We start from the raw sequence: 27480 nt of genomic DNA, 5'->3' as shown, positions 1-27480 counted from the left end.
AGGGGAGAAATAAAATTCGCACGTTTGATGTAAACGCTCCTTATATATACAATACAAATATAATTATAATACAATAAAGTATAATACGAAAAATATCGAATGTTTTTCATGTAAAGTCCACGAGAGAGCGCTGATGTTGGCACAATAAACGTCACGTTACTAGGATGTAGCAGCGAGGTAGTAACATCGTTCAAGAATTTTTATTGACGTTTAAAGTGTTTATTGAATCTTGACATTTCTATTGGTAAACAGAAATGTCGCACCACACCGTTTTTTCGATGGCATCGTGAATAATATTCATTTGGATCATGGACTGTAATGATGAAAAGGTGCATAACCAATTTCAATTACATTAGTGGTTTCTTTACCAATTATTCCAGTTTAATAGGTCATATCTTTCCAACAGAATTTATAATCTCGTATAAATATTTTTATCATAGTATAATTATTTGTTTCAAAGTGTATTATTTTATTTATAAAATAATTTATTTTTTTACTATTTTCTAAAATATTTTATTTTTTATAATTAAACTGGAGATGTTTATGCATTTTTGAAAAATTAGAAGTTGTAAAAATATACAGAGTACATATGTATGTATAAATTTGAAAGAAAATTTGAGAATATCCAATATAAATTACTTGTTATGATATTTACTTATGCGTTAGATTATTCAGGAAGTTTGTAGGTTTTCCAAAATTAGAAATTCCGATAAAATAATATGTTACCTCTTGTGTATCATCAAGAATGTTTTATCTTATTACTTATTAAGGTATTTAACTCCAGCAGTTTCATTTATTTGATATTATTTTTACAAATCCATATAGTTAATGATAAAATGTTAGAAGAATAATTTAAAATCATGCAAAACATTTTAAACAAATAAGTGGCAAAAAGTGGTCAAAAGAAACAGTCTATACTACTTAATAAAATTTTAATTGTATATAAATATATAATTCCTGCATTTTCTTAAAATTTTGTTACAAACAATATAATAATATGAATTTGCATAAATAACAACAATGTAGAAATAATCTTAGTTCAGTAGTGTAGTCATAATACATTAAATGATTTTCTTTATTTTTTAGGATACTATATAGATATATAGAAAATACTATATACAATAGTGTTTACTACAATATATGAATTAAATCTGAGATTTGTAACAGTGGAAGTAATCAAAATGTCTAAGAAAGTATCTTTACAATACAGCAGCATAAAAGATCTACAGCAAAAGACCAGAATCAATTACACTGGGAAAAAGCCCTCAGATATTTACAAAAGGCTCCCTGATATGTATAATCTGGCTGAGAATGCCAAGTTACAAGGAGAGGAGGAGAAGCAATATATCATGTTAAAAAGATGGATGAACTGCATTGATTGGTTGAAAACCACTCGAGAATATAGGGATGACAGAACATTCTTGAATATGCATATCAAACAGGTGGGGAGTGGCTATGCTTTATTAAACTTATCATTCACAAATAAAGGTATTCCGAATGTAAAGTTTTTAGGTGTTATATGTTAAAATAGATTTGGGACAATTGATCCGAGCAAATAAAACATTGTGAATGTGTCTTGTAGATCAATGAAGTAAAAAAACTACTTGCGGACTTGAATCAAAGATTAGATGCGCGATACAAACTGCAGTTGAAAGAGACGACATTGGAGAAGGTTAATGTAGAAAAGATGGATGTAGATAACGAAAGAGGAGTAGATGCTTTTATGACTTCTGTTGATGGTCCTATAAAGTTACCTGAGACACCAACCAGGGATCCATTGGTCAGTGATAATGAAGAAATTATAAACTGTGATCAACTATTTCAATTAATACAAAAAGCAGATAGTAGATATTTGATCATTGATATCAGACCTAAGTTAAAATATGAAGCTTCAAGAATATTATCTGACAAATCTGTTAATATTCCTAATACCATAATAAAACCTGGGTAGGTGAACATTATTCTCTATATTACTCCTAAAATGAATCTTTTTAAATAATAAATCTTATATTTTAGCAAATTAACAACGTATTTTGAAGAATATCTTCGCAAAGATAAGAAATCTCTAGATCTGTTTAAACATAGGGCAGCGCAATATGTCGATGTTATAATCCTGACCGATTGGGATACATCGAGCAAAACATTGACGCCTGAAAACCACTTAAATATACTAAGGAAAATTTTAGAAGATTGGGATCCTGGTATAAAATATAAAAGAATTACGATTTTGGATGGTGGTTATGCGGAATGGTTAACTCGTTATCCAGCATTTACAACAAATCCTAATATTGTAGAGCCTAGTTTACACGACATTGCAGACGAAATATTAGATAACATAGAGTACCCTGAATTAATACACTTAGATGAGGAAGAAAATATTATTAAGTCACGTGAAAATAAACTAATTAAATTAAAGCCAGTAAATAAGAACGAAATCGCGCCGAAAGGTAGCATTACGAATGATAAAATGTGGTACAAACACATGGACTCAGAAATAAGTAACAATATTACTATGCGCTCTAAAAACTTTATGAATAGTTCTATTGAAGCAGATAAAGTCCCAAAAAGCAACACGAGTTCACGACAATACGATAATAATTTGTTGAATCTTCAGCATAAGAGAACATCGAATATTATTAGGAAGAATGACATAAAACCAATAGTAGATAGAAGTAGCAAACCAGTTTCCTTAGACACTTCCAATTCAGAATCGAAAATAGTTTTGAAGTTAATGAAACAGTTAAATGAGTTGGCAAAGAATAAGCAGGACTTGGATCAAGAAATCTTAGAACAAGAACGCACTTTGTACATGCAACATGATATTAAGTACAAAGGTTCAAATGAGGAGGAATATATTCATAGTAATGTAAAGGTTTTGCACTCGAAATTGGAAGATAAGGTATTGAATGTGCTTATATAACAAATTATGATTATTATATACCTAATAAACAGTTACAACTGATAAAACTAATAGTGACATGTAACCAGTCTTTTATATAGTGATTACATACTAAAAATGTAATGGGTCTCTTTACAGCAAAAAGAATATAAGAAAATCGAAGATGAACTTACCAAATATTATGGAAAAATGGAATCAATTAAATTTAATCCTACAGAGGAAAACGAAAAGGGCAATCTCGAGTTCACCCTAGCTTTACTGAAACGGCGAATGAAAGATACTTCTGCAGAGCGAAAAAAATTACGAGAGTGAGTACACAAATATAATATTAAAAGTTATTTCATTTATTAATTATACATCTTTTTGCCAATAGAATATCTATGAAAAATAATTACAAAGAATTATCGAAAAAAGAGAATGAAAATAATATCCACAAGGAACCTCTGAAAATGGATAGTACATCAATGGGAGGAAATTTAGAGCGTTCGTACTCCAGTCCAAACTTATTACAGGTATCTACAATTAGTTTACAAAAGAAGATTTAATTTAAAAACTCGGTAACTTAAAGAAAGTTTCTTTTTATAAAACGCTTAGTTGACGGATCGTAAAGCACCGCAAGTAGACAGAAGCTCGAAGCCACAAGTCTCGTCGTACAATCATAATGGGACTTACGGCGATAATAAAATGTCCCATTTGAGTTGGGCGAATCGTGAAGAAAGAATGACACCTGTTCATGGAAGTGTTGTAAGTATCAACACATCATTAAAAAGTTTAAAAAACGTGGAGGTAACGTAAAGAAATGTTTAAAGCAACATTAGTTGACGTTCATTACCACACGTTGTTTTGTATGAGATTCTATTGACAATTATAATTGCTGACAGCCACGTGTTTACTGCCCACGTGGATAATTAGAATAAGACATACTAAGTATACAATTTACGAACCTCAACCTAACCCCAATTAAACTCTATATTAATTATTGTTTTGTTATATTAATACATAAAAATATACTACTCGTTAGAGAAGATAGAATGAAAAAAATACAATTTAAAACTTCATAATAGAATAAAATCGCGTGATTTTTCATTTCTATGTGGCAAATAAACACGTGAGCACAAAAACATTTTCTACCTGCAAGGCTTCTGAATCCAATTTAGTTAAATCTTCTCGAAGTAACGCGTCACAGATATGTATCAGTATATGTCTGACTATCGTCACCAAATGCTACTACGACGAAGTTCATTAACATAACTTCAATTAAACTCTACGATCGCGTGAATGAGTGTCGAATACATTAGAATTAGCAGGATTATAATATAGAATAATTAATTATGATCGGTCTCGTCTTAAAATACGTAGTAAATCATGTAATAAATGATTTATTAACAAATAACGTGTAAACGAAAGATGGTAAATTCGTCTAGAAAATTTGTACCGAATTTCAATGTTTATTATTTTAAAAAGGTAAATGATAAACATTGAAGATTTTACAAAACAATAAAAATAGAGATAGAAAAGAATAAAATTTTTAATTTTCGTTATATAGAAAGTTGTTAAAAAATAATTTTATTTAAAAAAGAGACATGTGCCAAGAATAAAATATTTAGCATAGTGTCTTTCTTACTGTGTTACAGTATCCAGGCATTACAGGGTTAAAGAACTTAGGCAACTCCTGCTACATGAACAGTATTATACAGTGCTTAAGTAATACCACGCATTTAGCCAAATACTTTATGGACAATTTGTACGCCGATGACCTAAACACCAATAACGATAACAATACACAAGGCCAGGTTGTGGAAGAAGTAGCTCAAGTGATTAAAGCACTCTGGAGAGGACAATACAAGAGCATATCGCCACATGATCTTAAGGTCTGATATTTTTATTTCTTCTATATAAATAAATCAATAAAAAATATTCGTATAAAGATATAATCTTTTATCTCTTTCTAGCTACAATTTTTGTATATTTTTTAAATACGCTTTCTATAATTAATTTGCACTTAAAAAATTGTATATTATAATACGTGATATTTATTTTCTCTTTTTATTTTTACATACTGTACCTTTAGATTCATGTATGCTCTAATAAGTGTATTATTATCGTTAGATCGCCGTGGGACAATACAAATTACAATTTGAAAGTTACGAACAACAAGACTCCCATGAGTTCCTCACTTTTCTCCTAGATTGGATGCATAACGATCTAAAAAAGGTAATACCTTACTCTATTACCATTAAATACTAAATTAAATCCAACAGAAGTTAAATTTTACATTGTTTATAAAATTTTGTTCTGATATTTATAGAATTGTAAAGTGCCTCTGGAAATGACAGTCGCCGAGAAAGCCTGGGATAAAGCGATGGATTCCCAAAAATCCATAATATCAGACTTATTCTTTGGACAATTAAGGTCTACTATCACGTGCAGCTTTTGCAAGCAAAGTAGTACCACGTATGAGATTTTCAACAGCTTGACAATGTCTTTACCTCATGCCAATCGGTGTACATTAAACGTAAACTTCCATTTTCTAATTTAAAATGAATTTTTTGCTGTATACTAAACAGGTTCATTAATTTTATAGGACTGCATTTTAAAGTTTGTAAGTGGACAGAAGGTAATAGGATGGAAGTGTCCAAAGTGCCAGACACCTCGAGAAGCTACGAAGAAATTCGATTTCGTGAAATTGGCGCCTATTATAGTTATACATTTAAATCGTTTCGCCGAGAGTGGTGGATGGCTCGAGAAACGAAACACTGCTGTAGATTTTCCACTCACAGATTTTAATTTGAAACCGTACTTGGTGGCAGATAGTAGCAGTGCTACGATTTCGAATATCCGCAGTTATAATTATAGTTACAGTTTATATGCAATGTCTAACCATTATGGGACCATGGAAGGCGGCCATTATACGGCCTTCTGTAAAAACGCAACCCAAAATAAGTAAGTAAATATTCTTCTTTAGCCTCATATTCATATTTATTCTTTATGAAGTTTCAAAGTGATAATTTGGCGGAAACAAAACGATAATTGGAGTAATAATAAGACAGCTGCAATATTCACACAAAGTATTTATTACAAGGAAAAAAATGAAAGGCATAAGATTCATATTAAAAAATCCAAAAGTTTGTTATTATGAATATTAACTGATTGTAAATTTATTATACGTTTGGAAGAGTTATTTGATTTTAATTAATTTTCTGAAAAGTGGAACTGCCTCCTTACTGCAATAGCCGTTTCAATTATTAAAATTAATAACGTTAATCATGTGGTTTCTTCTCAGGTGGTATAAATACGACGATCAAACAGTCACGGAAGTTACGGTGAATCAAGTAAGGTCTCAGAACACCAATGCGTATCTTTTATTTTACACATCTTTCCCGAGCAACATTATGTAGTATTAATATAAAGAGCTGACTTATTACTTAAGGCCATGAATGTTCTGTGACAATGTAGATAATTGAATATTTTTTGTATGTACATGTATGAAGTGTATTAATTATGCGAATGTATACACACACAAACACAATACTACGACATCATGATGGGCTTTATTGGTGCTGGGATACGTTAAACAGTATGTAAATAAATAACGTTGAACTGAAATTTATTATTTCGGTAGTATTGAAATTATATCACGTGATAGCGAAATTAGTGAAGCAAAAAAATAATATATTATGAAAGAAAATTGTATTTAGCACGCATTGCAGTCTGTATTCTATTGTGATTATGTGTTTTAGTAACGTTGTTACACTCAGTACCTTAATATGTTGTAATATAAATATTTTACGTTGAGTTTGCATTCTTTAAACACGAATGCAACACGTTCCTTATTCAACACGATAATTTTATTATCGATAACTTGTAATTTTGTTAATTTACACATTGTATAAAGTTATTTATAATCATTTGTTCATCGTTCTTGCGTGAATTCGACAACGTATTATGTCAGCATTTTGCAACTTATTTGCAAATTCAATAAGACACAACGATTTATTATTATTATATGTAATGAGAAATGCAAAGAAAAGTAAAAGTAATAGGAAAAATTAATACTTTTGGAGCACATGTAAGCAACTATATAATAAAACAGTTGTAAAGTACTGTTTTTATATGACATTCGATGAATGTGTATAGAAAAGAGAAAAAAGAATAAATATTTGAAGATACTGTGTTTATATATTATCAATGCTTACAAAATTATTGTTGAATAATTGTGTAACATCTACTGGATACGAATGTCTCCAAAAAATGTCATCACTAGTTCGCTTATTTTGTATATGAAATAAAAAATTTTCAAGCTTATGAATTCACAAGAGCTCATTTTTATTTGCAGCATAAGTTAACAATTTAATTCCATCATTTTATTGGATAAACATTATCAACTGCATTACGCAAGTGTCGAAATTTTTCTTATCGTCTAATTATACAATATAATTTAAACGCATATATATATTTAAAAAAAAAGAAGAAATTTTAGATATGGAATGTTTTTACTTATTTCAAAACTAAATTTATTGGTCTTGATATATTCTTTCCGTAAAGATAATATTCATTAAGATTTAATATGTCATTTATGTAGCATTATTAAAAGAATCCGCACAACTTCAGTAAAAGCGTTTATACAAACTATGAGGTTTTTCGATTAAATTATACAAATAAATTCTAGAATTACCGATTTTCTAGTTTGATATTGATTACTAAGGATTTATCGTCTTTGCTTTCTAGACTTTGTCGAAAAATTTGTGCGTGTTGCCACGCGCAATTGCCTTGACCACCGGAAACAGTTACCGTGAGAATTAATTTCACTGCCCCTTTCAATTCGTCCGTATGATAATCAGAAACATCGCTAATAGGTAAAATTACAGACTTATTTTGATTTGCATTGTCAAAAATCGCTTTTACCACCCACGATACATTAGCTTTATGAAATATTTTGATGGTAGCTTGTAAATGGAACGTCCTTACGTACAGGTTTGGTTTCGTGACTACAAAGCACCATTTTACCTTGCCAGAAGTAGCTCCCGGAGAACGAGATAAATAGGTAACATTCCAATCGTGCTCCTCTTTACGAAACATTCCACCTTCGATCTCGTTCGTTCCATTTTGCCAACCAGGTATATCCATCAATGCCTTACCACTATTATCTGTTATCATATATACATCGTTAACGATAGAATACTGCAAATGAAATGCCTCTCCGTAATTTGAAATGTCCCAAGAATAATTTACTTTTGGTTTCGACTGAAAGATTTAATTAAGAATTAGTTTTTATCTTATTTGTTTTATACATATGTGAATCAATTTATGTTAATTAGAAAATGATTCCATACCTCAGAAATTTCTCCTCGCGCTAATCTCCATTCATAAGAACCAGTGGATCGTCCTCCATAATTCTCATTGTCATCAGAATTTTGTTTATTGGGCACATGAATCAATTCTACAAGTTCTAAAACTCTTCGTTTTATCACATATTGTTGGCGAGTGACACTATAGTTTGGGGAAGATTGACGATATTTGTTCAATGATTCCATGAATCGTATCAGTTTACTTTCACAGGAGATATCTCTTCTTTTCAGCACTCCTAGTATATCACAAGTATATCTCCAAGTAACATCTTGCACCTCGTCTTTTGAATAAGCTATTATATAAGTTAGTTTCTTTTTCCAGCCCTTTTCGTACATCAATGGCCTGTCCATGACATCTTCGCATGGATCTAGATGAATCCATCTTTTTTCGTGTATAGACCATACCTAAGTTATTGACATATTATCAATCACTCAATTATTTTGATGAAGTAAATTTTTTAATGAACATAATTATGAGGACACCCTTGTGTGACTGATTTCCATATTGCAATGAGTTAACGAGTACCTTTGCACATATTTCCCATTTACGCAAGGTCAGTGATCATTACACACCTCTGTCCAAACGTGATCTGTTTCATCGTGTACACATCTTGCATCGTATCCTAGTGTTCGACACAAAAGCATGAACACGTTCACCCATTCTCCGCACCGTCCGCGTCTTAATGTTAACAATGGTTCCGGATCGATATAGCGAGGAAATTTCACCCGTGTTCCACATTTAGTACATCTGGAATGATATTTAACAATTATTAAACTATATTCCAACAACAATTGCAGAACTTTTTGAAAAAAGGCATTGAAAGTTTTAATTTCATAATTAATTCTAATTTCTTTCTATTAGCTATGTTTAAATTGAGAATTATAATGACTCTTAAAGAATATATATTGCTCTTTTTCTATTTATAAAGTTTAATTAAATCGTACATTCGAAATCTATATATTTAGAATAGACCTACAAATTCTTCCTTCAAAAAATTCTCCAATTATTCTTGGAATTAAAATATATCAAGTTACTTATGTATCTCTATTTGTGAACATCTAGGATCATCTGGAGGTACTGTGTTCTGATGTTTACAATCTGAAAAACAAGCAGTACACTTTGGACTATCGACCCATGTGAAGAATTTATATTTAAACCAATGTAACAATTCCATGAGAAATATATCTTTAACATCGTCAATATCATCCTCACTGTATTGTTTTTTAACACTTTTCTCTGGAGCAGTCTGATTTAGTTTCACATGCCTACAACAGTAAATTTAATGAACAAAACCAAATTTAGAGTAATATAATCATTTTTAAATAATTGATTATTACTTGTGCAGTTGTCTGAGTCTAGTCATAGTAGCTATTTCAAGGTCTACAAGGGGTATTACTTTCTTAGCTTTCTCTTGCAAGCTTGCATCTTCATATTGCAGAACATTTTGAAAGTTGTCTATAATAGATTTGTAAAATCTGTTCTCTTCCACTGTGATTGTTGACGGTATTAAACTATACAGTGTTGGGTCTTTAGTAACAGATGTTTTGTTAAATGAGCTTTTACTAAGCAATTTTTGTAGGGATTGCAATTTTGAAAGTGGTGCTTCTTGTGGCAATGAAAGGCAGTCAGTGGTCTATTGAAAAAAAAGAATGTTAATGGTGCCTTACTAACTGGTCACAAATCAAATTAAATCTTATCATTTAACAAGACAGACTCCATACCAGGAAAATAGGAAAAAAGGAATTCTACATATACTATACAATTAACTATTAAAATAACTACCAAAATTTAAGAAATTTTTTATATTGGATCATAATCTGAGTTATGAGGACTGAAGAATTAAAGTCAAACTAGTGTGGGGATAGTGGGGATGGTGACGGTCAATTAACGACGCAGAATTCTGACCAGTTAGTAACTCACTACAGTACTTTACAAAATTCAAAGAAATAAAAATCAATGACAATACCTTAAAGTCTTAAAGTATAATTACCTCGACGAAGCCAATATCAAATAAACATTCGATGCCACCAAGAGCAGGTAGCAATTTTGTAGTAACTAGAGGATGATCAAGTCGTACTTCCCGATATTTTTTGTCATTTGGATGGGATAGAATGTTTTGACAAACAGTTAACAATGCATTTTCAGCGTCATTTCGTATTTCTTCTTCGTTCTCTTTTAACAAATCCACGGATCGTAACAGATTTTTATCCATGGTTGAGATTTCTTTATTTTCACAAGTGCAAGATGACACGTGCAAGTCTAGAGGAAAAATGTGATATTGCAGTTGGAATGCAAGTCATTCGGTAGTGTTGCTAATCGTCTAGTAGCGCTCTTTGTGAGAAATGACATAAACCGGGTAAAACAAAATAATTCGTGTCTTTATATGTTTGTATTTTAGAAATAAGTAGATATCTAATCATTCATTCAAATTTTCATCAGAAATGATTATGCCTCAGTATGATAAAAAAAGACAATTAGATACATACATATTTATAATTTTATCAAACGAAGGTAAATTATTTTCTAAAGATATAGCAGGTACTCTTCTTTACCATACATTGATACATATATAAGTAAGTATAAAGAACAATTTTTTTCTTTGTTGCAAGCATTTATTTCATTTTAAATTGAATGAATGAAAAAGCGTGAATTATGAAATTCATAACATATATATTTAATCTATTCATTTGATAGCAACAGATTGTTGCAATTTTCCTAAGTATGTATGTATATTGTTTTACGATATCCTTTCGTATGACATTCTCTGGAACATACGTTCCATTATAATACATGGTAAAACCACAATTCCACGACTATATTCGATACGTTATTCTCAAACGAAGCCTGTTAAAAGTGCAAAAGTCCATTCCGTTTGAAATATAATGGCGTGTCTATAAACAACGTCCAACGCTGCTATTGTATGCCACTGATATCGTTAAGGAGCATCGTATACGATGTCGCAGAATGGTGGCGAGATAAGAAAAGCATAGCCGATGCAACTCAGAATGCACTCGAAATGTATATGACATCTGTATGAAAAGGACATTGTATAGCTGTACCATTTGCGAGATAAAAAGTAACATTCCTATCAGTATCACGATGGATTCGAATCAGATTAAAGAATTTTCCAATATAATACAATATCTCTTGTGATTTTTTCTTATTTATTTATAAATAGCAAAGTTTTAGATATAAGTAATTTTTGGAAATTAATGAATCATTCGAAGATTGTAATTCCAATTAAATACTTATACTATGAGATATCAAATTTAAAAGTTATGGAGGTTAAGATTGTCCAGAGCCTAGGTTATGGTAGGTTATGGAAAACGACTTACCTATGGACTATATGGTTATATCAAACCTCAAGATTACGAGGGAGGTCTTGCTTAATGGTACAAAGGCGGTTCTCAGTAAACGTGAAGGTTATAGGAACGGCCTCTCGAATTCCTTCGTTGTAAAGGTAAGCCTGCAAAAATCATTTCTAAAGTTATGACAAAAGTCTTGAAATTTTCTATCCTGATAAATTCTCAAACTTTACTCTCATGAAAGTGATTCTTTCAGATTTACTACCTTATAGAGATATTTCCTAAATTCTAAATATTCAATGTAGATTTTAAGGTTAATTAGATTTTATTAACCTTTTTGGGAAAGTAACTTCCCTTAAAATTTTTTAATTTATTGAACACTAATGTTGTTCATTTCCAATCTTTTTTCAGTGAATCATACAATTTTCAAGGAAAAAGATTAAATTGTAGTAAACAATTGTTTCTTTCTAAATTCCTTTTGTACCTCTACTTTATAAGGTTAGTTTCTATTCTTTTAACATATTTTTTAAATTACTTCATTTAGACCTTCCTATGATTTTGTTAAGATTTAAAGAAGAAAAAAAAATTCAATTTCAAAAGATGACTAAAACAATCGAACGAACAAAGGGAAGTTCTGCGTATTTCAATTTATGGTAAGAGTAAAAGTTGACAGATTAGAGATACAATTTTTTGAATGAAACAGTTCGCGTTTCACTTTAGCCGGCCGTATAACGGCCTGATTTTCTACAACATTACTTTCTTTCAAACTCCGGACAATCGGTCGAAAGTGGAGCACTGCTTTTGTTTCATTTTTGATTATGTACAGCTGCCAGCATCGCGTTCTTAAGGCGGCCAACTTTTCGATGCTACATCCCTCTCGCTTTCTTTTTTTCGCTTCCTATAAACCTACAATTTATCTATGTCAATTAACAAATTAATGATGCTTCGATTCGAACCATTCAACAAATATGAATATACTTCATTTTATTTTCATAAAAGATAATCGTACGATATCTGAAACATTATTTACCTTTATAATATTAAATTATTTTAAATAATTCAATACTGAATATTCATTAATAACAATATTTCATTATCATTTCGAATGTACGATATTATTTTAATCATATGCTTCTTTGAATTTATCTCACAATTTATTTCTCCCTTTCGTTTACAAACTAATTATAATTATCAATTAATAACAATATTGCATAATAATATTAATCGATTTCAAGTAATTTAATATGTAATATCAATTAATGACAATATCACATAAAACAAACGATATTATTTGAATTATTTGCTTCTTCCAATTTATTTCACAATTTATATCGCAATTTATTTCGTTCTTCTCGTATCATGTCACGATGTTAAGTACATAAACGTTTGAAGACAATATCCGGTTTAAAATGCGCGGGCTTTTTTTCTCACCGGAGGACATTCCCAGCGGTGGAATTATGAAATTGAATGTGCACGGGAATAAATTACCGAGTTCACACGGAAATAAACTTGATGGACAAACACGATGTCCGAGCGCAGACCGGCACAGATGTTTGTACACCCAGTGCAATTTTGCTGATTTCGCGAAACTTTCGCGAGATATTTACTCTTCGGAGCGTCGCGTCTCTCGTAATCGAATAGAACGACGAGTCTATTCAATCCAAGATCAAAAGTGTTTTCACAGAGAGTCGTTGGAAAAATGGAAAATTTTCCACGTCATTAAAAACCACTTTCTATAATTAAATCTTGAAAACCATATTAGGTTAGGTAATAAGTTCGTTCGTGTAGTTTCGAAAGATTTTCGATCGGTTATTACTGGAACGTCGAATATAGTCGATGCATTTGTGGGAAATTTAAAGATGTAAAAACGTACATAAAATTTAAAAATATAGAAAAATCTGACATATAGCACTCGAGATAATATCTTTCAATACAGATCCATTTTTTTTTTCTTTATCGCGTTTATAAAGATACGAATCTGCATAGACTAAACATTCTCTGTTTATTTGCTACTATCGCAAATTTAATCCCTTCGCTACCATGCGTCACACGCGCGACGCATTCTAATTCTTGGAACGTCTACCTGCATTTTTTCATTATTATATATGTAAAGATATATGTGCCGTATTATGTAACACATTGAAAATTTGAAATTTTGATTGTGAACGGCGATTTTTCTTTAAATGACGGTAGCGAAAGAGTTAATTGTTTATAATATTTTTTACTTGTAGAAGAATGGAATATAGGAAACCTAACCCCAACATAACCTCAAACTTCTAATTTTATTATTTACAGAAATTTCACTTTCTTTTCTCATTATATCGATCTTTTTATCGTCGCATCGATTTTATATCGAAAGGCAAATTAATTTTGAAGATGAAGGGGCACAGTACATGCATGAATCAGTCAAAGTAACGAACTTTTATATAATTTTCAACTGGAAAAAATGTTGTTCATGTCAATAAAGAATAATCTTAACGTTGAACGTTACGGAAAAATAATTCTTCCATGGTATAACAAGTTTTCGATATATAGATCGATGTTATGACGGTCAGTCAAGGTAATCGCGAAACGTTACGCTGCTTCGCCGTTAAATACGGCAAATGAAATAATGGATAAAGTTTTACAGAGTATAGAGTTCAGGAACAATATTGCTTTTAGAAAGCAATATTTCAACGGCTCGTAAAGTTCCCTTCCCGTCGTATCGTTAATCGGTTTCCGTTTCGAGCGTGGGCGGTTTTATTGAAAAAAAAGCCACGCGAAAGATTCTAAATAACATTTATAAATGTTCTGTGAAACGTAATCCCGGCGATCAGTTTTAATTCTGCTTTAATTAAATCACATTATCGTCGAAGGTAAAAGGACCAAAAGGAAAAATAGATTCCGATAGTATTATCATGGTTATTTCATTGGTTAGTGGGATATTGATTTTATATTCTATTGTGTTTGATAATTCCTTTCAGATAAATCCTCAATATCCCAAGATTTGTTAATGTACAGGATGTTTCTATTATTATGTCTTTTTTACCAATTTACTCTCTTCTTATTTACTATTAATTTCAAAATAATAATACAGAAAATTAGACAAGAATGAAGAGGAGAAGGAAATTGATTCTAGCAATATTATTCTTGTTATTTCGTTGATTGACAATCAAATTTTGGAAATGTAATATGAACTCTTTCTTTTATAATATGCATAATTCATCTCAAGAAATATAGATAGATATTCTGCTATTGACGGCGTATGTCGTTACAAACGTTGAGTCATACTACTTGATAGGGTCTTTTTTTCTTGACATTGAGTCACACTACTTGATGGATCTTCTTCGCTATTTATACTATCAATAATTAAATTACCAGCTGATCATTAAAATTGGTGTACGTAATTTTGTTAAGTAAACACCAATATAACAATGTTTTTCGACGATAAAAATTGTTTAAACCAATCATTGTTATAATTAACCAATTATAACTAGTTAGATTCCGAGTGGTCAATTTATACAATGAAACAAGCCGTCTAGAGATCTTCTTTGATCTTTTCCAAATAGCAAATTTAAATTTCTCCAACAACTTTCGTAACACATTTTTTCAAATACATATTTATATAAGCAAACCATATGAAACTTCTTTTACGCAATAAAACAATTCTTTTTCCACGAATAAATAATAGAATTAGTAATAAAAGCTGCTGAATAATTGATAATGAAACCTTCCTTTTCCCCGCCTTTACGAAGGAGGAACAATGCACAGCAATTTAAATTGAAAATTTAAATTCCGAACCGTAAACTAAAAATTCTGTTTTACCAACATAAAAATACTTCGCTTTATGTTACGTTACGGTGAATATTTTATTTTAAAACTAATTTAGTATTCTTTTTATTTAACACTTGCATAAATTAAGTGTTACCGGAATAAAGATATTTTACTTACCTTATATCTTATCTTACGAGAATATTTCATTTCAAGTAATCTAATATGTTATCCTATTTAGTAGCTCGCTAAAGTAGAACGTGAATTAAAAACATGGGGAATTAAGTGAAAACATCGATCACGAGATGAAGAGAATGATCGTTTCTTAAAAGAAAACTTTATTTCAGTTCGGTTGATAGAGGACGAGGATCATAGTTTGAGCAACGTTGACCTAGAATATCTGGTGGAAAAGCGACGAAAGCGGACAGGTACCCGCAGAGAGGCAAAGCGATAACAAAGCTCTCGCGGGGAGGCTGAATTGTCGTGGAATCCTTTGAAATACGAGATTGCACCGTCTCGGTGTGTTTCTTCGTTCGCTGGCTGCAAGATTTCCGTTAGCCTGGGCGAATCTTTTTCAACGGCATGGCTACTCGAGCCTTTCGAATTATCGATCCTCATTGTTGGAGCCGCGGATGCGACCAAGAGTATTATGCGCCAGAAAGAAGCCTCGTTGTTGCTTGCTGTTCCTCTTTCCTACGCGGTCCTTTCTCCAACAAGCCATAGGCTTGTGTGAAGGTACGTGGAATTTTATTGAACATTTTTGGCGAAGTGAGATTCTTATTAAAATGTTAAATACAATTTATTAAAACATCAATGAGTCTGAAGATCACATTATGCCTCTTGATTAAGATGTCTTATCTACCATTTCGAAATTGAGTTGAGAAAAGAGATTGGTTTTATCGGTAATCGTCTACGAACGAACTCACTGATTTCAATGACTCTGAAATACGTTGTCAAGGTCAACATTCTGAACAACTTTTCCCTATACATGTTGGTACTACTTATTTCGGATATTGAAGCCGAGTTACCGTAACGTCATATTACTTTATCACTTTAATATAATATCATTTTACATGAAAAAAAGAGACCTAAGGAATTTCAAATATTTGAATATATCTTAAAAAATGAAAGAATGTTGGATAGGACGTTCCAAGCAGTGAGAGTGCAGAAGTCAAATGTGATAAAACGATCAAAACGTTTAAGTGGGATTTAACATAAAAATGGGTTAAAATAAAAAAAAAAAAAGAAAATATCAACGTTATCAGATGCTTTTCCCGCGATCTTCACGTTATCACGTTAAAGAACCCTTCTGAATATTTTTCTCTTCGAAAAACGTTCGACGCGTCGAAAGATACTCGAGCACCTGAAGAGCGGACTCTAGAAATCAGTAAGTTTAAAACGATCACTCGATGTTTCACATGTCATTGAGTGTTAAAGCTTTGGCAGCGGTGGGAAAATTCGAGAACGCCGCCTCCGCTCGACGTGCGCCGAAAATTCGATAAATTTCAATTTCCGACAAATAGCCTCGGCCAAGGTTCATCCACTTATTCTGCCTCCGATAAATTTTCAATATCCACGCCTCTATTGTACGCCAAACGTCCCGTCTCATCCCTCCATCTCACTTTCCCTCTCTCTCTCTTTTCCTCTCTCTCTCTCTCTCTCTTTCTCTTTCGTCTCTCTTGACCCGTACACGGGACATTCTCGTTCGTTTTGCACACGTGCCGGATACACGTGTACACACGGTCGTTAATGCTGAAACGTTGTTTTGCATCTCAAACGTTGCTTACAGCACGTTCGACGTCGATCGACAAGACGCTGATTTGCCTCGAAAAAGCGGGCCTCCGACACCAGCCCGGCGTAAACAGGTTAGATTGGAGAGACGTGTTTCCGATCCAATCATCGTTAGCATCCTTAATTTGTCATGGTAACGATGTAACTAGAAGTTTCCTCATAGAGGTTATGTTTTTAGACCGTTTAGTAATGGCGTTCTGCTTATTGGAACGTTTTGGGTATTTCATTTGTCATGGATTCCTTAATAGGAATTTTTGTTACCTTTGCTAGTACGTGAATTACGTCAGGGCAAAGTAGGGTAGTTTAAAGCGAGGAATATTATGATTCGTGATATTTTTCCTTTAGAATTATTCTTCTTTAAGATTTCGAGGTAATTGGCATATTTCTAAATGAGGTTATGTTATGCCTTTATGCTCTAATTTCTAATCGTTGCATCTTTCTTTATTTTTCATCACGGTTAACGGAATAATATGTTCTATAACATTTTTATAATATCATTTACATCTTTTAAAATGATGCTACGTATCTTTTTATGCTCTAGTCGATGCATCTTTTTATCTTCAACGATTAAAAAATGTAATAGAAACTGTCAACGACTAAATTAATTAATAAAACATTTATCGTAAATGATATTTTCCTAAATAACGCGATAACACATTAAGAAAATTTGAGAGAACTTAGAGTCACGTTACTTTATACCTAACGGGACTATGTTTTCAGAATGTGCGCCATTTTGGACAGCCTTAAGGAATCCCGTCGTCGTCTCCGGAAATCGCATTCACCCTGTCAAATATCGTTACCGTTTGACGCATAATCTGCCGTGCACAGGGCCGTTAGAAGCATCAAAGGTGACGTCGCTTTTAGATAGCTCTGATAGGTCGATATGCAAATAAAACCACAACTCGTGTTCCTCCCCTCTCCTAGAGGAAATCGTTAACCGAGTGTTCAGTAGAGTGTCGAGAGGCACCGGAGAACGCGTTATTAGTGTACGTTAATTCGCGTATAATAAGCTCATTAAATCTTTTTATTCGAGCATGGTTGAAGAGACGTTGCTTTACTCTGCGTTTTATTTTTCACTCTTCTTCCTTTCACCTCTACTCTGTCCCCCCATCGACGCGCCTCTTTCACCAGAGTTTTTGAATGGCGTTTATTAGGGCCACGAGCCCGCATCGAGAACTACTTCGAGACTGTAGTAACGTCACGGAAAGATCATTAAATGAAGGAGAAAAAATGTCTTTTTTACTCAAGCACGACGAACTTGTAGCGTAAAAATCGTCTTCTTCTTCCTCCTTTATTTTTTTGGTTTTCGCCCCTTCTTTTACGATTCGCTTTTCACCATGAGGTCTCGTCAGTTCTTAAGACATTTGGCCTTATTAACGATAGTTCGCGTATCGTGAATTTCGGTTGTCTATAATTATGCAAAATGTGATTATATGGTGAAATTAAAAAAAGAATTGTTTGATTGTTTATAATTAAAATTTTGTATGAGGGGAAATATCACACGTAATTGGGTACAATACAGAGTATAAAATAAATCAAAAAGTCAACGATGTTATCCTATTCTTTAAAAATTATTTACATTTATAATCATCATCAAACTGTATTCACATTTATGAAATACCAATATTTCCATTATATCTCCATAAAATTTACAGTTGAACTATAGGTTAGACATATTTGCTTAATTAGGATTGAGATTATATTCGAAGCTTCATAACTACCAATGATCAGTCACTCTCTCCAATTACGCTATCCATTTTGTTTTCATAACCTAAATATTCCTAACCTCAACATGATACTACCTATCCAAGCATAATACTAAATTTCACTTCGTGTATAACGTACACCCTTGTTCGTGTTAGAACATTTACAGGAAGTGAAGTAACTTTCGAAAATAATTAGGTAATTATCATAATTTTTAAGTTTTTTGCGAATATTTCAGAAACTGAGGAAGGACAATAATTATTCATATAAAAAGAAGTTATAGCTTCAAAAACCAGATTAATGTTTTTGAGACCCGATACTATTGGTCTAACGTGACCTCACTTCATAGAAAAATGGGGTAGGGAGTAGGTTGATGAAATAATGGTGAATTATAACTGAAAAATAACGAAGTAAATATGGAGTAATATTTCTTTTATATTCAATTATTTTTAATTTCTTTTTAAATTCGCTATAAAAATAAAATGTTCTTTTAGTTACTCTAACCCCTCTCTCCAATCCGTGCCTGCTCTAGAAATTGATGAATTATGCTCTATTCTAAATGATTATCTGCGTACATTAAATCTTCAGGCATTCCAAAAGTTTGCGGAGCGATGGTTTTGATGAAATTACGTTCGAATCTGTATTATCTTTGCATAGTCTATGAATAGATAAAAGACAAGTTTTTTGTAAATTATTTAAGATATTATTAGATTATTTAGATATTGAATTATTGCAAAATTTGGCAATAAACTTTAAAAAAATAAAAAGAAGGAAAGAGTTCGAATCTATATTCAGGACTGAGTTTATAGAAAAGAGGTTAGGCCAGAGTAAAAAGGAAAATTCCTCAGTAGGGCTAAATTGGATATCACTTAAACGTATCTTTTGTCGAACGGTCGGCATTCGCAATCAAGTTATTTACAGTTCGTGGAGCAGAGATCCATAGTCATGGATAACCTCTTTCCTCGGTCTTCGTCGTAATAGATTTTACGTAATCTCTGGTAATAAACGAATCCATTTTCTCGTAAATAGATTTTTCCTAACCTCTGTTTTTTTATCTGCTACTTAATGCCCTGTCAACCGGCACCTGGAAACTTCGACTATAGATAAAAATCGCTGCTCGACGCGCGCCCTGTCGTTCAACTGCCGAATTAATCCTATCGGAACGAGGATCATTCTATGGTTCTCATTGAAAGAAAAGCCAGCAGGGGAGTCAATCTAATGGATGCGGATGGAGTTAATAAAAGTGCAGATTTTTCGCCTTATATCATCTTTTCCTTTTTTTTTTTTCGTTACTGGTAGTTGAATTTTAAAACGAGGAGAGGAATAGGATTTTTAGAAGTCAATGGTACTCGTACTTACTTCATATTCAGTCGGTGCAATTGTGTCAAGAGGTTGAACTAAGAAATTTGGAAATCATGATTTTACACGTCGACTAGTCCGCTGAAATTGGAACCGATCGAAATCGAATTTCCGAGCGTTGGATACACCGATTTCTGACTAACTGATTCGGAAACGAACCTGTTCAGATCTATATAAAATAAATAATGTAGGATATGAAATGTGGAAAGGAAGTACCACTTATGTCAATTGCATTTTATATTTTCGATTTATTTTCACATGAGAGACACTTTCACCTCCTCCATAACAAAAAGCCAAATTAGAAGTGTCCTTTTTATGGAAAAGCCTTTGTTGCAGTTTCAAAATAAAAATTTCTGATTTTTTCAGGTAGCATTCGATTTTTAGCTTTATTTCTCAATAAGAGGAAAATAATGTTACGGAATGGTGAAATTTGCTGTATCTAAAAAAATCTCTTCTACTGGAATATTGATAGCTAGTCGTCATTCCCTATGCGAACTGGAATGTTCAAAATAAAAAATTCTTTTTGATTCATAAACTAGGAAAACGTATGTAGTATGAGAGTTTCCCGAAATTTTCATGGTTTGTAAAAATGGAAGTAGTCTGAAGGAAGAAGAAATTTTTTAACAAAAAGAAATCAGTTTTAGAAACGTTTGAAAAATCAAATAATTTAGATGTCAAAAGATATTTCTGATTTTGTTTTTTGTTTTGTCAATAAGAAGAAGAAATTGTTTTTTCAATAAGAAGAAGAAATAATACACGTTGAGTGTTTCAATAAAATTAGAGTTACCTAAAAATAAATTAGGAAAGGTAATTATACCGCGAAAGATTAATTGCTCCAAAACGTCACTATCATTAAGCAAAAAATTTCATGTTTCCAGACAATTTGGACAAAGAATCTTAATTTCTTTAAAACTATCTATTGTACAGAGTTCATTGCCTGAAGAAAGTGCTTTATAAAAAAGTTTTAATGAAGAGAATAAATTTTCCATTTAAAATAATATTTCCTTACAAATACAAAAAGTATTAACTTTCTAAAAAGTGTTCAGACTGCGTAGGTATGTACAATGTACATATTTATCGCGCGCCACGAGATTTAAAAAAGGTTCCAAAAGAGATGAAAGGTTGATGGTGAAGCCTAGGTGAGTACAGAAAGGGGGAGGGGGGGAAGAGGAAATATTGAAGGGAAGAGGAAAGAAGATTTGTCGCGTACGTACGAAATAAAAAGCACTCGAGCGACGAAACTATAACGGAATGGAAGATGAAACCTTCTAGTGATTCCTCGGGAAGGAAAGTGGAGGGAAGGAATGGGACATTGAGGGGCAAGTTCAAAGAAGATTACAGGGGGAAACATCGAACAGCGAGACATGGATCCGTTGAGAAGCTTTCTACGAATTTACTTGCTCGAATTACTGAAAGAGTACCATAATATCGCCATTTTATATACGTAACGTTTTATTTCATGCTCATAATTCACAAATAAATTTCGTGATCTGTCATAACATTTATTTAACCCTCTATAAGTTTAATGTGTCACCTAAAAATTATATGTTCATGTATCCATATACCGTGAGTATAAAAAAAATTTCCAGTTAAAGAGTAGCTTTTTTTCAGTTTAAATTATATATTAATAGTATTCAGCTTGCAACAATATTTGCGATATTGTATTTCATATAATCAATTATATTATATTTTTGTAATGGACTTTTATTTTTCAGATTAATGGTGTTCTTTTTATATCCTAAGAAAGCCAAGTTTCAGTTATAAGTAGTATAGGTCAGCTATATTGAATTACTGGGGTGAACGAAGTCAAATGTTTTATGATATTGTAGTATACAGAAGAACGTAGATACAAATTATTTTATATTATCAGACATTATATTATTCACTGTGTTTTATGAGTTTCTATCATTTGCAGGTTTGAAGTTCTATTTTCTAATGGATAATAACAATTGCGAATAGAAAAAAAAGAATTGTATAAATAAAGTTTTGTAAATGTTTCAGATTTTGGAGAATAAAAATTAAATTACCAAGCACTGTATAATTCTCTAATTTAGGAATTCTTACAAGTTTGAAATTCTAAAATTTTCGAACTAAAAATTAATATAAAATAAAGGAGTAGAAGAGAAGAACTAAAAAGGACTACGAATAAAATTATATATTTTATTTTTTGAGAAACATAAATTTTAAATTACTAACCATTATTATTCTATATATTATAAATGTTCACAATGTTCCACCCTCCTCGTTCCATTATCTTATAAAATAAAACTCTGAAATAAGAATTTCGAAGAAAAATATTCTTCGAAATAAAGTTTCGTACTTTAGCTTTTAAAGAGTATACGTTACACGAAGAGCCGTCGATTATGCGAAACTTTACTTAGAAGGTGTTCGAATCGATCAATCCTCCTTGCACACGTAACCATGAAATTTTAATGGAACTTTCGTCCACTTCACTAAAGTATTGGAACTAAAAAAAAAAAAAAAAAGGAAAGAAAAAAAGGAAGAGGGAAAAATGTTGAAGTTCAAGCGAGAAATTCTTCAACGAGAAAATCATCATATCGTATAAAAGCGATGGAATGACAAATATTGAATCATTGAACAGATTTGAAAATTTCCCGAATTTTCATTATTCATTATCGAATTGTTATTCTGAATATTTAATCCAGCGAGGGAGAGAGAACAAAGTCATTTAATTATTATTCCGAACGAAAAGTCGCTGGGAATGAAGGGGAACTGTTATAAATTCCGTAGAACGTAACGAACCGTATTATCACCTTACCATCAAGTATCATGTCGCAAGCTCGGTGGTCGTGTGGAGTTTATGCAATAAATTCAACTTCACCATCCAAACAACTCATAAAATATTCAACGCTGACCTACAATCTGTTCATCATTTGAATATCGTGTCACGGACATAACAACATCCACTTCTGCACGGATTTCGTTATGATAATTCACGATCCTTGATACAGATAACAGATTTACCGGGCTGATCATTCATACCGGTTATTAGATTCGACGTATTCTGAATTGTTCTCACACGATGACGAAATATTTCATCCGTATCGGAGTAATTAATCAGTTGCTTTGAACTGGATCCACAAATATACCAGAGACCTTAACATTTTGGAAGAAGATATATATGAATCTATTAAGAATCAAACTGATCAATTTTACTTTCTGTTAACAACTGAATTTTGTTGACAATTTCATTATTCAGATACGTTATTAGAATTTAATTTCTTAGGAAAGAAAATATTTAATTTTAAATATTAAATTTTTTAATGTTTTAGAAGTAAAAGTGATTAACTCTACTGTTTCTTAATTTATTCGTTCTATTATTATTTTATTATTCAATATTTGATACGCACCATTCGGTTGAATTTCATGGTTTACTTTCACCAAAAAAATGTTTTTAAACTATCGAAAGAACTACTGCATAACACGTTGATATCACAAAATTTGTTGAGATTTTTCGAAAGGTTAGAACAATGAAAAAAATGAATAGGAAAATAAACGACCCACGTTCACAATGAGATGCAAGAAAACCAACCTTTAAAGTTTCAAACATTCCATTTAACAAAATTTTACGACACACTAAAGACATATTAACAAACTTCCTAAAATTTCTTCAAATTATTTAGTCAACTAAATTTAGCCAACCAAAAGAATTAGATTTTTAACGCGAACGACCCAGTTCCATTGCAAGGTGTGTGAACAACTATACAACCAACAACAGATTGATAGAAAAAGAAATAAATAAAAACAATGATCGAACGATAGTCCGAAAGAGACCGCATTAATCAGAGAAATTCAATAACGTAATCATTTACCGATACGCGAACAGAAACCATCGAACAATGAGGCTGAGTGAATTTTCGTAATAAGAAATCGAATGGAGAGCGCTTTGTTCTCGGGGTGGCTTTTATGCGCGTTTAATGTTCCACTGTTGGAATCGACGTATTGCCAAGCTCGGTCTGCCCTGGTAGAAAGTGCAAAGATACGTTGTGACGATAGTGGCGGAAGAAAAGGAGAAGAAAAAAAAAGGTTGACCAGGAGAATTTGTAGTTGGAAGAATACAGCAGATATCTTCGGTATAGATCTGGCCGCGGGTGACAATGGCGGCCACAGCTATTGGCCCGTTTCACAAGCACGGTCCATATCAATACCCCTTTGTTGCACATGACTGAGTCTCGGATAAAATTCGCTTTCTCTCTCTCTCTCTCTCTTTCTGTTTTCTATCTTCTACTTTCCTCGTGGATGGCAGAAAGCCGAGAAATAATGCGCAAACTTTTACAGCGGATGAAATCCTTTGGAAAAATATTTCTTACGCTTCTATGGAACACTTGGAGCGTGCCGATGCGTTTTTGTTCCGAACGCTATACTTTCGACCACTGTAGCGCGCAACCCTTGCTACCTTGGACAGGTATGTATGAAACAAAGGGAATTTTCGAGGAGGTTTCGTGGTTTTAAGTTGTTCAATATACTGTTTAGTGTATTCTTTGGTGTAAGATTTTGTTCTACAGAGTATCCCAGTAATGATGATACAATGGACAAGAGGGCGACCCTACGTGAGGAAGCAAGTGGAAAGTGCAGTATAAACAGTTTTTCTCATGGCGTTATGTTACTGAGAAAATGGAGTTTAAACGAATTTGTTTAGTATGTGGTGTAAACATAAAATGTGCAAATAGCTATGAGGAAATTTATATTTTCTTTTTATGAATATATTTATACTTGTAAAAAGAAATTTCATATGTTCTTGTGTTGAATGATTCGTAGTTTAAATAATTCCATATGTCCAAATATAAAAGTCATTGACCACTTAGTTTAAATAGACACTTTCTTTTTATAAACGATGTTATAGTTCTAAATGCAAATTTCGCATATTTCTATTTTTAATGATCGCTAGTTTAGGTAGCATCATGTATTCGAATATAAAAGACGCTGATTAATTTCAATTAGCAATCGTATACTGCGTACAACATTTCTTGGGTGAAAATTTATGATCTCTTTCTTGATGAATAAATGTATATTTCATACGCATATTATCGAATAATTTCGTTAATTTACACATAAAACACATTAGGCTAAATATTGGCTGTTACATGCAATATTTATCAGTACTTTATCTTCTATTTACAATTAGCGATAATTGTTACTGACATTTGTAACAATATTTCTTAGAAACGTAAAATATAAATATCGTATGATTAATGTACCGCGCACTTTCTTTACGTAACCGAGTTGTATAAATTCCACCGTTATTTCGTTCCGTGATTTAAGCATGAAATCGCGTGAATTCGTACGGCACGCCGAGTTGTTTTCAAGGTAATCCAGCTAGTCGTGCGCGCGCGCGCGTTTAATCGAGCTTCGAGGAATAAAAAACAGAGGAAAATTTCCCAGTAGAATGTACTTTTATTAAAAACTTCCTCTGAAACGTGTTCTTATGCATTTAATATTTAACAGCAAATCGCCGAGCCGTGGATGACCGGTTCACGAGTCTGGTTTCCTGTTAAAAACTTTCTCATTTCTTTCAGCCAACGTAATCATAATGTACATTCATCGAAAGAACGATAGAACAGCTATCTGGCTGTAATTAAACACAATTATTTATGCTTGTGTAATTTTAATTCCTCTACACAGTTTTTAAAGAGATAAAAGAAATTGCTGAATAATTTTATTAGTTCCATTAATGCATTCGTCATATTTATTCTGCACGGCGAATTATTTAGTTTATTATGTATTGAGTTATTTCACTTTTGCTTTCAATGCCTCGATTAAAATCCCACTTTATGACGATATTGTATTATAGATTAACAACTGCAGTACTTAGTTGGCAATTTTATTGCAAATTGCACCAAGTAAACATACTTACAGCTAACTATATATTGAAGCTACATACACGTGACATACTGTTAGCGAAAAAACAAACGATAGTAATCGTTTCTATAAGTTTCGATATTGAGTTTATGCAATTGCTAACGTTATTGCTAACATGGATAATATGAATCAACTTTTACATTTTATACGGAACCAGAGATCTTCTTATATTTATAAAGCGGAGTGTACATAACGCTAGTAGCAAACGTATTAAGCCTACAAGCTGTACGAATTTGAGCAGGAATCCACGCGTCGTAATATAAAGTGTATAAATGTTCCTTAATTTTTCTGCAACCACCGGGGCTGTAGCTTTTTCACGGTCCGCTAGATGAAGCTGTTAGGAGCACGTCTGTGTGCACCCCGCCAGACTTATACAGTCGATGACAAAACTAAATGTCAGGTAGTGGAAATTGGTATCAATGAAGTTTCATTAAATATATACGTAAGTTTTACACAAAAATGTAAATATTAATTTCATATAATACATACAATACATAAAATAAATAAAATTTAAGTACATGACACTCCTGCTAATTTCTTTTAAACAATTCATCGTCAATGATAGTTATATTCTTCTATTACCCGTACACTTATTTTTATCCTCAATTGTATATTCCTGTCCATTAGTCATGGGGCACTTGTCTTTAAGCAAAGTGATTGTTAAAACTTAAGTACGCTTGACATTATGCAATTTCAATATTTAACGTAAATGCTAACTTTATTTCATAATAGTTATCTTATAGTATAAAACCGTATCTTAATTCGATAGAACACGGAAAGGCTTCACAACTCCAAAATTTTATACGAACTTCTTGGGTGACAAATATTTTATACATTTGATATTCATACGATAGGTGTCCACTGACTCCACCACGATTTTTCGTGAACGTGAGTAGCAGTTCACGTTTAAATGAGTGAGTTAAACAAGCAACAGTTCATTTAATCGGGCACTGACTAAAATCTGCTTCAAATATATGGAGCTTGCGTAAACAGAGTTCTACTGTAACTTATGAATGAACAAAGTGAATCTAGGAAGTCGTACCTACATTCTGACAATTATTTAGTTACAAATCTACGAAATAAATCGGCGTACGGTGATTTATGGACAAGAGTGTACATGTGTTTGGCAACACGTCGCACCCACACGCGAGCACATTATAATAACCGTGTAGCCACAAAGGCGACAACTTACTCACAGATTAGAAGAAGAAAAGTAGTACTTGAGCGGACTCTTGAGGCGTGCCGGTCTTTACGGTGACGTGTTTAAGTCGGCCGCACATATTTAAAGAGCGGCCGGTAAACTTCGCGAAAAGGAGAGCCGTGTGAAAGCACGCGAGCCTCTTTTTTTCCTCACTCGTGCTCTCCCCTTTCCCTGGCCACGCCAATTCACGTCCAATTAAACGTAAAAACGATCCGACACCGTTGAATGCTTTCTAAAAAAGG

At 32.3% G+C, this 27480-nt stretch overlaps 2 protein-coding genes and 1 long non-coding RNA gene across 7 annotated transcripts; 2 read left to right on the top strand and 1 right to left on the bottom strand.

Moving 5' to 3' along the window:
• Positions 1-116: 116 nt before the first annotated feature.
• On the top strand, positions 117-7204 carry LOC100650929 (ubiquitin carboxyl-terminal hydrolase 8). Of its 2 annotated transcripts, XM_003397137.4 has the most exons (12): positions 117-329; positions 1087-1442; positions 1583-1947; positions 2017-2899; positions 3038-3207; positions 3273-3411; positions 3494-3643; positions 4534-4770; positions 5009-5113; positions 5208-5414; positions 5484-5842; positions 6183-7204. In XM_003397137.4, exons 2-12 carry the CDS (start codon positions 1182-1184, stop codon positions 6295-6297), a joined length of 2991 nt encoding a protein of 996 aa, XP_003397185.1. In that variant the 5' UTR covers positions 117-329; positions 1087-1181; the 3' UTR covers positions 6298-7204. The 2 variants fall into 2 exon arrangements, with proteins under 2 accessions (XP_003397185.1, XP_020719760.1); XM_020864101.2 differs by lacking the exon at positions 117-329 and having other exon boundaries at positions 1355-1488.
• On the bottom strand, positions 7202-11714 carry LOC100651042 (peptide-N(4)-(N-acetyl-beta-glucosaminyl)asparagine amidase). Of its 2 annotated transcripts, XM_003397138.4 has the most exons (7): positions 11584-11714; positions 10239-10507; positions 9586-9881; positions 9283-9513; positions 8821-8995; positions 8233-8652; positions 7202-8143 (listed from the first exon to the last, which is right to left on the bottom strand). In XM_003397138.4, exons 2-7 carry the CDS (start codon positions 10458-10460, stop codon positions 7571-7573), a joined length of 1917 nt encoding a protein of 638 aa, XP_003397186.1. In that variant the 5' UTR covers positions 10461-10507; positions 11584-11714; the 3' UTR covers positions 7202-7570. The 2 variants fall into 2 exon arrangements, with proteins under 2 accessions (XP_003397186.1, XP_048264030.1); XM_048408073.1 differs by lacking the exon at positions 11584-11714 and having other exon boundaries at positions 10239-10573.
• Positions 11570-25239, top strand: LOC125385544. Of its 3 annotated transcripts, XR_007224950.1 has the most exons (6): positions 11570-11708; positions 15651-16038; positions 20524-20964; positions 21036-22072; positions 22159-24583; positions 24684-25239. It is a non-coding gene; the product is annotated as an uncharacterized LOC125385544 (long non-coding RNA). The 3 variants fall into 3 exon arrangements; XR_007224949.1 differs by having other exon boundaries at positions 21036-24583; XR_007224951.1 differs by having other exon boundaries at positions 21036-24583; positions 24670-25239.
• The last annotated feature ends 2241 nt before the right edge of the window (positions 25240-27480 follow it).

This window comes from Bombus terrestris, chromosome 8 (assembly GCF_910591885.1).
Source record: "Bombus terrestris chromosome 8, iyBomTerr1.2, whole genome shotgun sequence".
Lineage (NCBI taxonomy): Eukaryota > Metazoa > Arthropoda > Insecta > Hymenoptera > Apidae > Bombus > Bombus terrestris.
Note: the sequence above shows the minus strand (reverse complement) of the source record. Positions and strands in the feature narration are given on the sequence as shown.

Coding starts and splice junctions, on each gene's coding strand:
- LOC100651042 (XM_003397138.4), bottom strand. CDS start 10,460: ATGGATAAAAATCTGTTACGATCCGTGGATTTGTTAAAAGAGAACGAA. Junction 8,996..9,282: donor TCACAAATAGAGATACATAA/GTAACTTGATAT, acceptor ATATCATTCCAG/ATGTACTAAATGTGGAACAC. Junction 8,144..8,232: donor CGCGAGGAGAAATTTCTGAG/GTATGGAATCAT, acceptor TAAATCTTTCAG/TCGAAACCAAAAGTAAATTA.
- LOC100650929 (XM_003397137.4), top strand. CDS start 1,182: ATGTCTAAGAAAGTATCTTTACAATACAGCAGCATAAAAGATCTACAG. Junction 1,443..1,582: donor TGAATATGCATATCAAACAG/GTGGGGAGTGGC, acceptor TGTGTCTTGTAG/ATCAATGAAGTAAAAAAACT. Junction 4,771..5,008: donor TATCGCCACATGATCTTAAG/GTCTGATATTTT, acceptor TATTATCGTTAG/ATCGCCGTGGGACAATACAA.